General features: G+C 43.5%; 1 protein-coding gene across 3 annotated transcripts in view; it reads left to right on the plus strand.

Annotated features, from left to right (window-relative positions):
• Positions 1-15,804, plus strand: part of DOCK11 (dedicator of cytokinesis 11) — a 174,493-nt gene that overhangs the window by 72,990 nt on the left and 85,699 nt on the right. For all 3 annotated transcript variants that reach the window (XM_078147802.1, XM_020963411.2, XM_020963412.2), the window contains exons 15-23: positions 1,275-1,397; positions 1,564-1,640; positions 2,675-2,859; positions 2,973-3,038; positions 4,761-4,853; positions 7,015-7,138; positions 12,891-13,012; positions 13,307-13,393; positions 14,128-14,217. In XM_078147802.1, coding sequence (XP_078003928.1) covers positions 1,275-1,397; positions 1,564-1,640; positions 2,675-2,859; positions 2,973-3,038; positions 4,761-4,853; positions 7,015-7,138; positions 12,891-13,012; positions 13,307-13,393; positions 14,128-14,217 — 967 coding nt within the window. The remainder of the gene's footprint in view (positions 1-1,274; positions 1,398-1,563; positions 1,641-2,674; positions 2,860-2,972; positions 3,039-4,760; positions 4,854-7,014; positions 7,139-12,890; positions 13,013-13,306; positions 13,394-14,127; positions 14,218-15,804) is intronic.

Below are 15,804 nucleotides of genomic sequence, written 5' to 3' on the forward strand. Positions count from 1 at the left end.
GACTTACTAGCTGTGTGACCCTGGGAAAGTCACTTAACCTTGTTTGCCTCAGTTTCTTCATCTGTAAAATGAGCTGGAGAAGGAAATGGCAAACCACTCCAGTGTCTTTGCCAAGAAAACCCCCAAATGGGGTCATGAAGAGTTGAACATGACTGAAAAACAACTGAAGAACAACAAATAGGCTGTCCAGTTCCCTGATTCATCAGGGGAAAAGGCAGCATGTTGTGAATAATTCAATTCTGTCAAGGCTGGGGTTCTGGTTACAGCACAGATTGGAGGAAAAGCTGACTAAATGAGCTTTCTTTCCTTTCATTACTTAAACTCGGCTCTTTCATTGGAGGATCTCAAAGTGTAGAGCACATTAGTTGATGAAAAGTCTCATTGTTTTCATTTTCAGGGAGGTAGGTGGTAGAGGGTGGCTTCACCATTGTAGGGGTCAGGGTTGTGCCCGGAAGTGGGAGCCATGTTGTATGTACAGTGCTCTCACAAAAAGTTCCTGACCGCAGATAGACAAACTTGAGTTCTCATTCCTCCATATGGGACATGTGAAAAGCTTTTAAAGCTAAATCCAAATTTTTATTCTCAGTTTTATTCTCATGGCCCTATTCTCCTCTTCCTCCTCCTCCCCCTGCCCCAGTCGCTCTCTGCTTTGTCATGGGGCATGCAATTTCTTTTTTGCCGTTTATATGTGCTGCATCTTCCCACAAGTTGCTTTGGTTATCAGGAGCAGCTGGAATCCTTGCTGAAGGATTGGTTCAAACCTGAAAGAAGTGTGACTGGACATATTGACTGAAAATCAAAGGAAGCTCCCTTAAAGGCATTTGCAGTAGTTAAATTCTGACCAAGCCTTCAAAGGTAGCTGGGTAGCACAGTGGATAGAGTGTTAAGACTTTAGAGGCAGGAGGATCTGAGTTCAAATCATAACTCAGACATTTACTAGTTGTGTGACCCTGGCCAGGTCACTTAATCTGTTTGCCTCAGTTTCTCCATATGTAAAATGGGGATAATAATAGCACCTACCTCATAGAGTTGCTTTGAGGATAAAATGAGATAACATGTGAAGTGCTTTGCAAACTTTGAAGTGCTATATAAATGAAGCTGTTATTATTGTTGTTATCATCAACATCATCATCATCATCATTCAAAGGCTTTCCCACTAGAGACAGTTTATCAGAGTGTTCCTCAGATCCTCAATACGTATTGAAGATTGACGTTAGAGAAGTAGTTCTTAATATATTTTAGGAAACTGAAAAACTCTTTTGTTGTTCTTTAAGGCCAGTTTTCAAAGATACTCAAGGTTCTCTGGATCTAGAGGGGAGATTTTCTCCTTTCTATAAACAAGACAGCAGCAAGCTCTCTAGTGAAGATATTCTCAAGTTGCTTTCTGAATACAAGAAGTAAGTGGGCAAGCTTACTAAAGTATATGCATTTTAATTTTATTCAAAAAGAAGTTTGAGTAGTATTTGGGGAATATTAGACATTCTTCTCAAGATTGAGAAAAATATTGCTAATATGTTCCATATTCACAACTTAAAGACTAACATATGTTTCCTTTATACTCAGGCCAGAGAAGACCAAGTTACAGATCATTCCTGGCCAATTAAACATTGTAATTGAATGTGTACCACCAGACTTCTCAAGTAAGAACTCTCATATGTAATATTAAAATAACTTCTTTGCCTTATAGTACATCATGGTCGCCATATTCTCTTCATTGTGCAATATAAAACAATAGTGGCTGTTACAAAATGACCCTTTGGTCTTGGGCAAGTCTGTTCCCTTTCTGGCCTAGTCTTCTCCTGTTTAAAATGAGAGGGTTGGTCTAGATCCCCAAGGTCCCAAGCTGTTCTAATGTTCTATATTCTAGCATTGTTGAGTTAATTTGATCTTCATTTAGTAAGTGAAGTCTAAAGGTTGTGTGATAAAATGGTCAGGCTGTTCTTGCTCAAGGGGAGGGCTTCCCCAGCTATATTTTGTTGCCACCTCCAGATGGATGGAAAAGGGGAGAGAGTCAATTCTCCAAAGCTCATCTTCATTACTACTTTCCAGCTACATATCCACTCCCTTCAGCCTCTATCCCACAGCACAAGGAATTTTTTTCTGTGGTGTAATGGTTGCTTCTTTTCATAACTTGTATTACTAAACTTTCCTCTAGCTCTGTGGAATCCCTTTTCTGGATTAGGCATTTTATTATTGGTTGTACAGCTTAAGAATGACATTTCAGAAGTTTTCCATTGTCTCACAGGTGAAAAATTACACTTGGACCCAATTACCTTTTTGAGTTACTTGCCATGAGCTCATTGGCAATGGAAATCTACCCTTATTTTGCTGCTGCCAGTAAAAAAAAATGCAATGAAAGCTAAATCTCAACCACAAGAAAAAAAAGAATAGATTTCTTCACACAGTTGAATGTTGAAATGGCAATTTGTATTGTAGTCAATTACCCTCCACAGTTAGTGTTGAGAATAGACCAGCATCACGCTCATTTCTCTTGGCCTCTTATGTTCCTGTAGTAGTCTCTTTCCTTTTTTAATTTTCAGGAAGTCACTTAGAATTCAGCCTTTTGAGCAGTTATTTGGAGCGCTTAATGCATTTGTAGGTCATTTGTTTAGGAAATGCCAAATTGTTTGCATTGTGTGTGGCCCTTAACCAGCTTACCTGTTTTCACCCTTAGATTGTGTCACTGCTTCCTATGTGCCCGTGAAGCCTTTTGTGAAAAACTCTCAGAATATTGCTGTGGAAGTTGAAGAGTTTGTTCCTGAAGTAGCAAAATATTGTTATCCTTTTACAATTTACAAAAACCACCTGTATGTATATCCTCTGCACTTAAAGTATGATAGCCAGAAGACATTTGCGAAAGTGAGTAATCATTTAGCCTCATTTTTGAATGTAGAATTTCTGTTCAAACCCTCAGGCATGTGGCTTCTTTCTGAATCATGAATAATCTTTCTCAATAATGCCTTCTTTCCTAGGCAAGGAACATTGCTGTCTGTGTGGAATTCCGTGATTCAGATGAAAGTGACGCTAGTGCTCTGAAGGTGCGTTCCTTTAGGTTAGCAGTGGGGCTTTTACTCTCCAGGTCAGAAGCGAGCATTCATTCACTGGCCTTATAAAGCAAAGGGAGAATTGTGCAGAGAAAGACATGTAAAGATACCTGAGTTGTCCTTTGACTTGTTAGCTTTGTGGGAGAATTCAGTGATGATAATCAAGGGCCTAACAGCTTGGGCAAAATTCTCATGTCTACAGCTTTCTTGATTTGCCTCATTCTGCTTTTGCACTGCTATTTATGTCCAGGTCCAAGGTCATCTTGTCTTTTGACTAGCCAGAGTTTATAATAGTATCATCATGGGACTGGCCAGCTCCTTTTTGCTTATAACCTGAACAGGCTCAGAGCAGGCAAAAGCCGAGTGTGCCTGCCTCGATCCATGGCATGTCTGCCTTTTGTGCCTCACCCATTGGTGCCTTTTAATTCTTGGATCATTGTTCCCTCCAAAGCAGAGCATTATCAGATATGCCCCCCCACAGGCTGCTGTCATTGCTAGGCTTCTCCACTTTGGGGACCTCTCTGTCACAGGACTGAAAAGGCATGCTAGAGGGCATCCAGCCCACTAAACTTTTGCCCAGCCTCCCTAAACCAGACTTTGTTTCAGATGCCTAGATGGCAACAGAGTCTCTGGTGTCACTCAGGGTCTCCTTTTCATGCTGAGCAACCCTTACTTTAGGGAAAAAATTATTTTTATCTAGAAACCTACATTTCAGGCAAAATTAGGTAGTTTGAATTAAGCCCTTTTATCTGTTTCTACTTTCAGTGGCAATAAAATGCAAGAGAAAACATCATGGTGCAATGGAAAAAATATTGGCTTTGGAGTCAGAGGGCCTGGGTTCAAATCTTACCTCTGTCATTGCCTATGTGACCTTGGGCAAATCACTTACCCTCTCAGGGAGGCTTAGACTAGGTGGACTCAGAAGTTCTAGATCTGTGTTCCTATGATTGGCTCCTCATCCTATGTAATCTCATCCTGACGTTACCCCCAGACCTTGGAATGTATGCTCAGTGATCTCAAAGTTTGTTTGTGGCAGCACAGAAGGTCACAGACGTATGTATAGTGGGTCACTCCTTAATGGGCAAAGAGGTTCGCCATGAAGTCAAAAAGTGAGTCAGACAAGGATGAGGTTGGGCAGGGGGGAATATCCAGAAATGACTGCCATCTGTGAAATCCAGGGCAATCAATTTAATTAGACTTTTGAAAAGTGAGGCAAACTAATAGAAAAACAGCCCTGTGTTAGGCATAGGAAGGTAAAAGACTCATATAGAGCTAGAGAAATAGAAAGCCAACCCTTTGTGGTAAATGACTCGCAAGGAAGGAGAAATTAAGCCCCTGGCCTGGATGTTTGGGTGAGAGCTCCTTTGGGCCCAGACCGTTGGATTATCTGTTTCTTTGGCCGGGCCATTTCATTGACTAAGCCACAAGAACACTTGCCTAATATTCAGAATGTTTTCCCGCTAGCTGCTAAGAAGTGATCTGCTTGTGACCAGGCTCGAATTCTTTTTAGTCGATAGCTTAAGCCTCATCTCCCTTAGTTAGCCAGTTTTGCCAGATTTTTGGAGCGTGGTAATCTGGACAGAGCCTCGCTTTCCTGGCCAATTGGGGTGTTTGATGCCTTACTTTGTCCCTGTGTCCTCACACCCCTTCATCACATGCAGCCTCAGACAGGACAATATGGGATTAGGCCAGTGAGTGTGTTTCTTTCTTTTGCAGTGTATTTATGGCAAACCCGCTGGGCCTGTTTTTGTCACAAATGCTTTTGCTATCGTCTCCCACCACAACCAAAATCCAGAGTTCTATGATGAGGTAAGAATGTCTTCTTCCAACAGGTAGGCCATACACAGATGTGAAGGTGTTGTCTATGGAAATCAACGTGGTGCAGGCCAATGCTTGCAAGTTGAGGCTGATCTCCAGCCCTATGGCAGAATAGCTAGTGGAAGTGATTTCGCCACTAGGAGGCAGCATCATCTGTGACTGGATAACTGGATGCCCTTGAGCAAGCCTCTCCATTGCTTGGCCTTGATTTCTTTAGGTGTAAAAGAAGAGGAGGTTGGACGAGGCACTCTTTAAGGTCCCACCCAGCTCTAATTAATGCTCCATGGTTCAAGGCTGCTAAATCCCCTTCCATTTAGAAGTCATTCATACCACCAGTTACATTTGGAAGGAGGTACAGTAGCAATCTTAAAGCCATTAGCATTCATTCCATTGCTGTAGCGTTTTATCATACTCAAAAAGGAGACTCTGCAGCCCCCTCCTTTCTGAGTATCCACTTCACTTTACATCTATCTCTGTCTTCCTCCTATATGTTCCCATCACTGTACTACCTTCCTTCCATGTCTCCATTTCTGTTGCTGAATGCTGGTGGTTTTGTGGTATTCTTTGTCTATTTCTTGGTCTGTATGCTTCATTCTCTTCCAGACTGTCTTCTCTATGCTCAGGATATTCCCCTCCCTTCCTCCCAGGATCTCTGAAGTCCATGCTCTTGTGTTCCTATCTGCTCTCCTGGGTCTCTGTTGCCAGCTTTGTCTGTGATCACTCCACAGCTGGCCAGCATTCTCCAAACCCATCCATCCATCCCTGTGGGATGCAACCCAGTCCCAGGCCATGCCGCCCTCTTGACCTCTCAGACCATGATCCCAGGTTCCTAGAAGGGGATGTGCAAGCACCCCTTACCATTGTCACAAGACAGTAACCTGTGCCTATCTCTACATGTAGGTGGCCCATCTGTATAACAGACCAGTGGATTAAATGTTGCAACAAAATGGGCCTAAAGAGGAAATTGGTTATACCCAAAGTTTGCTTTGGTAGTTTGTAAGCCAAGGGTTCAAACGCCTCTTTAGGAAGTGGTACTCTACCACCTCCCCCCGCCAACCAAAACATGAGCTGGGGAGCAGAGTGCCCATATACATGAGAGTAGAGAGTGGGCCACTTGGCTGGGTAACCAAGCCTTTGTATTACCTTTGTGACTAAGAACTATTTATCATAAATTGATCACGTGGTAATTGGTATTCATGATATAATAGACTTAGAGCTGGAAGGGGCCTTCATTTTACAGAGAGGGAAACTGAGAGAAGTCACGTGACCTGCTTGTGGTTCCATAGGTACTATATGTCAGAGGCAAGACTCCCAGCCAGGCGCGACACTCATTCGCTCCCCTGCACTATTCTGGAGGAATGTTGTATTTAAGATGGCAGTAACAGGGAGGGGGGAGAGGGCGAGAGGAGAGAGGAAGGCAGAATAGAGGGGGAGAGGGGAAGAGAAAGAGAATAAAACAAGCTGTTATCTCAAGCTATAGTACATGCTTTGTGAGGATGAGAATATTTCTCTTCTTCACCCCTCAGAGTACAAATATGAATGAGGTCATGGTTATAAAATGCTTTGAGGTCCTTTCAGACAACCATTATGGTTATGTTTACTATATAATGGTTAATAATTAGTTTTCATCTACTTATTCAAGAGAAAAGTTCTTTTTGAAGACCTTTTAGGGCTATATTTTGTGGCCTATTAATATAGTGATTTTTGGAACTTTTTTTGTAAAGATGAAAGGATTTTTAAAAATTTCCCATATTTATGATGATGCAGAAGACATTAGCAAAGAGTGGCCTCTTTCTTTATTCAAGTGAATTGAAGTGGGTATCATTTTAACAGAGTTGATTTGACAAATGTCCTTGTATCTGGCAGAGTGGGCAGGAGTGATGAGCTATATATTTTTCATCCAGAGTTTAAGGGGACTGCCAAGCTGGCATAATAGAAGCCAGGGGAGCCCCCATAGTCTGAGGGCACAGCATCGCCAATGTGAAATAGACTGGGAAGTCGTGAAACACCCTGGGATTGCCTACCTGGCCCCCTGGGCAGGGAGTGCTTTTTGCCCAGTATGATAAAAGCCTAATGAAGAGAATTCAGTATGGAATTTGATCATGGAAAAATCGAAATAAAATGCCATGTGTGATGTCTCGTGTCTTTTCAGATTAAAATTGAACTTCCCATTCACCTTCATCAGAAACATCATTTGCTTTTCACTTTTTATCACATTAGCTGTGAAATTAACACAAAGGGAACAGCCAAGAAACAGGACACTGTGGAAACTCCAGGTAAGTGTCTTCGAGGAATGCAGTACTCCTTCATTCAACCAGAAGCCAGTTCTTCCCTCTCTCAGCAAAGCTCACTGGGTAGTTTCTTTTTCCTTAAGTTGGGGGAGGTGTTTTCCCTTGATTAAAATGTCTATGGAACTTATGGCTCGTCTCTTTGGAATACTGGACAGACTAGAAAGTAATCTTCCTATGCTCCTATAAGTCTGTGTCTCAGGGAAGTGTATTTGTTGTTTCTAATCAGCCATTTCAAAACATTGAGGATTGAAGTATACAGCTAACTCATTCAATGGAGGTGGTGTGGTAATGGCAGTTTTCTAGTCCTGCTCATTGTGGAGCAGGGAAGTAATTCTAGTGCCAGGGGCATCTGTGGGCCTGCAGGATATAAGCATTGACTGGCACTAATGAGAAATGGGCAGCAGTAAGATGGAGCAGGTCTTGGACATGAAGCCACAATGAATGTGTTGGTATGGTCTGACCTCAGGCTTCATCCTGAAGGCATTCCCTGAACTGGATTTGTTAGGCCTCCTAGTGAGAGAGACAGCCTAGGACAGCAGATAGAATGCCAACTTGTCAGGAGACCAGGGTTCAAATCCTACCAGGCAGGAAGGGACATGGCTAGGGAATAGACAGACTCTTGGACAGAGAAAGAGTAAGCCAAAAAAGCCACTGGATTTTCAGAACTACGACAGAAACTTAAAAAGCACTTAAACAGGTGCACATTGTCATAATTAAGATGGTCCCTGGGGACCCTGGGGAGTGTTTGAGATGCCTCAGCATGGAACTCGGAAGCCCATGTGATCTAGCTTGCATGTCTATTCTAGCTTCCTTCCCAGGGAGCCAGCTTGCCTGGGGAGATTTGGACAGGGGCAAGCCTGGATGAGTCTGAAATGATGGAGGGATAAACCCACCAACTTGCTGGTTCTAGATCTAGTCCTTTATCTCCATGGCCTAGACTGGACTCTTAATTCAGTCTTGTTGCCCAGTTGTCTGTAGAGCTTCTAGAACTTTCTGTCGATTCTAAGGCATGATTCTGCTTCAAGCTGCCCTGGCCTCAATAGCACATCAGACTTGGGAATCGGCTAAGGAGGAAAAGCACCCCTGGGCTGTGGCCGTGCCTTGTTACTGAGTTTCCATAAAGGCCCCTAAGCCAGCCTGTGGCTTTGAATGTCCCCTAGCATGGCCCGACTGCTCACACTGACAAAAGGAGACATCTTCCTTTCCTTTTCATATCTTCTGGGTCGGAAAACTTTTCTCACTTTGTCAACTCTTTGGCTTAACTACTTTGACAGAGTCTTTGCATGAATATTTGGCTCACTTTTCAGACCAGACTCCTTATAAAACAACCTAGCCTCAAAGTTCTCCTAGTACAGAGAGCTTCAGGTGCTTGGAAGTCTGGGAAAGGCATCTGGGCCATGTTGGGGAGCAAGCAATAGGATTGATTCTGTAATTAAGAATGAAGCCTCTGAAAGAAACTGTGGCCTCAGTAATTCATGCGACTGCTCACGCTCCCAGCTCACACCGAAAAATGGATGGCGGACTCTGCCCCAAAGTGGGCTTCCAGAAGAGCCCTCTGGTGCTGAGCTGCAATCCAGCACGGGGTTTGCCCTGGTTTTCTTCACAGCTAAGTTACAGGTCCATGAAAACCAGAGAATTTGAAGAGTGGAAATGTAGCTTTCCCTCAGCCTGAGGAGGACGGAAGACTCTAGCTTTCGTAGTTCAACTTTGGTGCAGTTTTCTGGGAGCTGGCCAAGGAGGTCTTGGGGGAACGTTTGAGAAAGTTGTTGGTGCCTAATGAAGGCACAGGGCCAAAGGCCTGCTTGCCAGTCCCCTCTGGATGGGAGGAAATCCTGTCGCATTACACAAAGTGCGAATGCCTGTTGCTTGAACTCTACAGCAGGGCCTTGGGCATCCATTTCCCATTTCCCTTTGCACAGAAGGATTGTAATACACAGCAGTGATTAGTATCTGTGGTGAAAGTGAAGGTGAGGTCGCAGACCCCAGATCTTTCTCCAGTTTGTTATTTGACATCTCAGGACAGTTTCAAAACTGTACCATTCATAGGGCTAGAAGAGAGAAAGAGATCTGAACTCTTTAAATGTAATCAATAATGTAATAAATATGTTAAAGTCATATAATATGTAAAATATATATCAAAAATAATGTAATGAAAGCTACTTCAGCTCACAGCCGAGAAGGGTACTATTCTCCCTGCCACCACTTGAGGCCAAGCCTTCATGACCTCCTACCTGGAAGGCTGTAATTAGCCCTAACAGGCCTTCCTGCCTCTAGTCTTTGCCCCCTTCTGTCCTTAACGTGCAGCCAAGCTAATCATCGATCTGCTCAGGTGACTTCTGTTCATGCAAAGCATTGGAGGAAATGTAGATTGAAAGGTTGGAGAACACGACAGGGGCTCCCAAAGGAACTGCAGAGTGGCATAGGAGGTGTGTGGGGGGGGTGGGGGAAGCCATTTAGCAGTGGTCCTGGCTTGCAATAGCACTAATTAGAATACGGATGAGGGTTGGAGAAGAAACAGTATTAGGGATGTGTTACTTGTAGTCACAAGAGAAGAGTGAATTGTCTGCAATGGGGGAGCCAAGCCAGTGGGGGTACACTTCTTCAGTTGACCTTAACAATTAGAACATTTGTAGAGCCAGCTCAGGATGCAGCTCGCTAGGGATGCTTAGCCAGTTGAAAAGATGACAAAAATAGGATATGATGATAGCCTTAAATTCAGTAAACTTTAATTAGATACTATGTAATAATAATAATGATGGTAACAGCTAACATTTTTTATAACATTACTATGTGCCAGGTACTGTGCTAAGTGCTTAACACATATCACATTTGATCCTCACAACAACCTTGGGAGGTAGGTGCTATTATGGTCCCCATTTTACAGATAAAGAAACTGAGGCAAACAGAGGTCAAGTGATTTGTTGAGGCTCATACAACTAGTAAGTGTCTGAGGCAGGATTTGAACTCAGGTCTTCATGACTTCAGGCCCAGTGCTCTGTGCTGCTTTGTACAAGACACTTTGCTGGTTCTTGCCCGCAAGGAGTTTCTACACTTCTAGGAGGACACAGCATAGGTGCAAATAAAGAGATATGAAGGGATTCCCTGAGAGTCCAAGAGTGGGGAAGGAGGGGTGAATGGCATGGGACAAGGTGGGGCATTGTACTGGTCAAAGAACCATCCTCAGAACCAGGAGGACCTGAGTTCCACTTCTGTCTCTGACATGCTGGGTAGGTGGCCCTCTGTAAGGCACTTCATTTCTCAATGATCTGGGGAACACTCAAAGATGCCAAGCTATAGAGAAGGTGCGAGGAAATCCTAGGTCTGGCCTCTCCCCATACAGAGGCCAGTTTGATTGGAATAGAGTAGAGGAGGGGATCTCACAGAAAAGAAGACTGTGGAAGAGGAGGTGGAGGGCTTTCAATTCAGGGCTGAAGAGTTTGGATTTTATCCTAAAAGCGATAGATAAGCAGTCATGGGAGATGTTTGAGTGTGTTTGTGGGTGTGTGGGGGGGTTCCTATGTCTTAGGAATACCTGGCAGCTGCATGCAGAATGTTCAGGGAGAGATGAAGGCTAGAGACAATGCTCACAACTGAGGAAGTGTCCCCTGAGTTGAGCCTTTGAGGAAGATAAGGATTCTGAGCAGGAAAAATAAGGAGTGAACAGGTGGGAGAGGCTGTGGAGCTCAAAGAGGCAGGAATGGTGACTGAGCGATCGAATATAGTGGGCTGCCTTCAAGAGAATCCCAAGATTTGAGAGTTGGGAGGAGCTGAGCAGAGTCATTACTATAGTGCCCTGAGAAGTGGTCCCTGAAGTGAAGACCTCTGGAGCTGGAAGCCAACTCCTCCATTTTGCAGATAAGGAAACTGAGGCCAAGGGAGATGCAGTGACTTGCCCAGAGTCACACAGGTAGTAAGGTCACAGGCAGGATAAGAATCCAGATCCTCTGACCACAGAGCCAGCTCTCCCAGAACACTGTACCAGTCTTATTACTGACTGCCTGCTGGACAGATCCAGCTGGGAATATTGTAGGTATCCCAAGTTGGACATATCTAATATAGAGCTCTTTTTTCTTTTAAAATTTTTAAAATTTTATTTTCAGTTCCAAATTCTCTCCCTCCTTACTCTCCTTCCCTCACCCATTGAGAAGGCAAGAAAGACAAATCCATAACAGATAATAATCACACAAAACAAATTTCCAAAAAAAAAGAGAGAGTGAGAAAGAAAGAAATAGAAGAGAGAATACTTCAAAGTGGGCAGCATGTTTTATCATGAATCCTTTGGAATTGGGGTAGGTCATTGTGTTAAGAGTTATTAAGTCGTTCAGAGTTGATTATCTTTACAATATCACCGTTATTGTATAAATTGTTCTCCTGGTTCTACTCAGTTCACTTCATCTCAGTTCAGATATGTCTTCCTAAGTTTTTCTGAAGCTACCCCCTTCCTCATTTCTTACAGCACAATAGTGTTCCATCATATTTACACACCAGAACTTGTTCAGCCATTCCCCAGTCGATAGGCCTCCCCTCACTTTCCAATCCTTTGCCGCCACAAGAAGAACCACTATGAGTATTTTTGGACATATGGGTCCTTTTCCTTTTTCTTTGATCTCTTTGGAGTGTAGACCTAATATTGATATCACTGTCATTATAGTTCCTTAAAATCCATCATTCCTCCAAACTTGCATTCTGGTTGACCACACCACCATCCTTCGTCACATGACCAGGTTTCCAGTCTTGGAATCATCTTTGACTCTTCCCTTAAACCTCATCTCCAGTCACTTGACAGTTCTCATCAGTATTTCCTCCGCAGTATGCATCCCACTCTCTACCCACACAGTGGAGTTTATGACACTATCCTTCCTCGCCCATCTATTGCAACAGCCTTCTAATGGGTCTCCTTGACTCCACACAGCTGCCACATACATCTTCCTAAATGTCAATAGCTCCTTGAAATCAGTATTTCTGATTTTTTCCTTGGTATCCCCAGCACTCAGCATTGTGCCTGGTATGTTTTTTTTTTTTAAATCTTGGGCCAGACTGTGTAGGGCAGTGGTATCAAAAAGAAATGGAAGCCACTAATCTGTACAGAAGGATCCCTGTGGGCTTCATACTGATTTAGTTTTTAAATGTGTCATCTGTTGTTATTATATTTTAATTTATTTTGTTAAATATTTTCCAATTGCATTTTAATGTGGTTTGGGCCGCACTTGGGAGTGTTGTGGGCATTCGCTCCCTTGGGTATGGGGAACTCTTTTTTAAAAATTATTTTTTGTTTTCAACATTCACTTCCACAAGATTTTGAGTTCCAAATTTTCTCCCCATCCCTCCTCTCCCCCCACTCCAAGACAGCATGCATTCTGAATACCCTTTCCCCCAATCTACCCTCCCTTCTATCACCCCCCTTATGCCCTTCCCCCTCTTTTTTCCTGTAGGGTAAGATACATTTCTATACCTCATTACCTGTATATTTTGATGTGTCTGTAACTGACAGTCTTTCAGAAGTTCCTGAAGCACTGAGAAGCCCCTTGTCACACAGCTCTTCTTAACTCTAAGACCCTCACTCTGGTCACCACACCATGCTCCTTGCCATAGTAGGCACAATGTTTGTGGAACTGGATTGAAGCAAGCTCTCAGGGCCTTAGTTTCTTCCTCCTCTTCTCACCATCCCCCAGACATATGGGCCTAGGACTCATTGGGTGGCTGTTGGGTTGCTCATGACTGGTTGCTGTCTCGGCAGTTGGGTTCGCCTGGGTGCCTTTGCTGAAGGACGGCAGAGTAATCACGTTTGAACAGCAGCTACCAGTCTCAGCCAGCCTTCCTCCTGGCTACCTGAACCTTGGTGATACAGAATCCAGAAGGGTAGGAAAACATTTGCTTATAAAAGTGGATCGTTATGAAAAACATAAGGCCAATTTTTTGAGGGGGAGGAAATTACATTTTGTTCTCTGTGGAGGCTGCATTAGCTACTGTTGCTGTTTTGGAGGGGAACTTTGCATGGCACCTGTTTTCTAAATGCAGGAGTGAGTTTTGTATGAAGCTACTATACCCAAAGAGGAAGAAATGTTTAAATGCAGGAAAGGGGTTTTAGACTATTCATATGTATATCTCCATGATGAAATGAAATAAACCCAAGGCCTTGTTTTCTGTTCACAGCAATCAAACGTTGATATTAAGTGGGTAGATGGTGCAAAGCCTCTGTTAAGGATTAAAACACACTTAGAATCAACCATCTACACTCAGGTAAGGCGGATAATCGGAGTTCTTTTAACCTTAGTGTTGGGGAAAAAGAGCGTGGTGTCTGAGCTTTAGCAGTATTGGCTAAGCGTGGTGCTCAGGAACCTTGAGAGGTGTTGGTCTGAGGGACACTCTGAGTGAACAGGGCCTCCAAATGCCCCATGTGTCCACACAATGTGACTTGTCTGGCTTCTTGAATCACGGAGTAGAGAAGTGCCTAGGATTGCCTCTTCAGAAGCTCTCTGCAATAGATTGGGACTATGCATCTGAATAGTTCTTAGGAGGAGGTGGAAGCAATTTAGCCTGTTGGATGTACGCTATCCTCCATGGAAATCCACTTAGTAGTGACTTGGGTTAAATGAAGATTAGATTTCTGCTACTCCCCTTCCCCCATTCCTTCATTCTTACCTCCCTACTCCACCTTGGGGTGTTTACAGAAATGTTTGTTTCTAGGGCCACTTAATTTGTGAAGTGAAAAGACAGCATGATTTTTTTTTGGACATGCTGGTGCCTACAGAGTAGGACTTCAGTGAGAGAAAGAGAAGGGGAAGGAAGGGAGGCAGACAGACAGATCTGTATGGTCAAGGGGGCTTGGAGGATACAGATGGAAAGAAAGGCAGTTGTCACTATAGAGGCTGAGCTTTGGGATATCTAGCAAAGCCTATTTGGCAGATGTGGGACCGAAGGGCAGGAGATAGATTTGTGCCAAAGGATAATGGCTCTTTCCATCTGGTTTCTAGGATCTGCATGTGCACAAATTCTTCCGTCATTGCCAGGCAATACAGTCTGGCACTAAAGCGGTTCCAGGGGAGCTCATTAAATATTTAAAGGTAAACGCACGGTGGCTTTCCATAAACTTTCCAGTCAAAATGAGTTTGCTTTGTAGGCCTCTGTGTTGCCACGTTTTGATTTGGAAAAAAGGAATCTAGTATTTTGAATGTGTTTTTGCTGAGACCATGCTTTTTGTTCCTTGCTTTTCCATTAAATGGCTTTTTAGACACAAACAGTAAAATCACTCTAGTGAGAAGCCAATATTCTAAGCTCAGAATTCCAGATCTGATTCTTAGTGAGTTTTGTAGTGAAAATCATAGTCATCACTATTGCAGCTTATCTGGGGGAAATCGCTATCCCATCTGATTTCTCATTTGTTCCTCCCAGGACGCTCTGAAACAGGCAGGGTAGGTAGTGCCCCATTTTTACAGTTAAAGAAGCTTGGGCTTCCACTGGTTAAATGCCTTGACCAAGAAAGACCATGTGGTGAGAAGCAGAATCAAGTACTCAAACCAAGATCTTCCAGTGTTTTTTCCACTGTACAGCACCCCCTCTCTAAAAACACCTTTCTCTCTGAATATGTACATTCGGTTCAATAAACTGAAATTTCAGAAGTATTTTTATCGTGCTGATTTCCTACCGCTAACGTAGATTTCAGAGTGGATGAAATAAGAAGCAGGCCCCTGGCCTTGTCTGTGTCCCAGAGGTTATGTAGAAAGAAGAGAACGGCTCCAGTGTATTTTGCATTGTTCTTTAGCACTGCCTCAAGTGTTCGTAGTAGTCAAGGGAGTCCCTTTCCTCAGGGAAGGCTCAGGACATAATCCTCTTGTAGGAATTGTGCCTTGATGAGATTACATGAGGAGGCACAAACTTGGAAAAGAAGATGGTGGCACCTAGATGCAGCACTGCCTGAGGAAGGGAGCCCCAGGGTGTTTCTGAGCTGCCATAGGTAGAAAGCTGAAGTAAAGCATTCTGACAGCAAAACATGTTGGATAAGCTACATTCTGCATGTTTGGGCCGTAGAGACTGGAAAGATGGAAACCCAGGAGCCTGTCTCCATGTGGAAAAAACTAGTGATACAAGGTAATCCAGTCTCAGAGGGTGGAGCCCTCTGTAGATTTCATTGTTGGCCATGGAAGGAGATGGTAAAATGACTGACTATCCTCACTCCATCTGCCCACATTCCAGAATGATAGGATTGTAAGATCATTGATTCAGAGCTAAAAGGTCACTGAAACCAGTCTCATTTTACATATGAGGAAATCAAGGCCCAGAAAGGTTAGGTAAATTGTCCAAAGTCACGTAGCAGCATGTGGCAGACCCAGGATAGTGTCTCTACCCTCATGTAAATTTCTCCAGCGTTTCATTTTTTCCCCATTCACCACCTCTAGAACTGTAGGAAATGGCACTCATTTATCTTAGGAGTACAGAGAGTAGCCAATTTCACAGAGTGATGATTTCTCCCCCCCCCATTATTTTGGCATCTTAATTAAAATGTTTTGCTTCTTGAGGGCAGCTACTGTATGTTTCCCTTAACGCAGCACCTGGCACATAGCAGGCACGTAACTACGTTCTAGGTGACTGATTGGATCTATGCCTGTTGTGTAGCCTGTGAGCACAGTGTTGTACCAGTGGGACTTGGGGCC

This window comes from Phascolarctos cinereus, unplaced genomic scaffold (assembly GCF_003287225.1).
Source record: "Phascolarctos cinereus isolate Bilbo 61053 unplaced genomic scaffold, phaCin_HiC Scaffold_8;HRSCAF=390, whole genome shotgun sequence".
Classification (NCBI taxonomy): Eukaryota; Metazoa; Chordata; class Mammalia; order Diprotodontia; family Phascolarctidae; genus Phascolarctos; species Phascolarctos cinereus.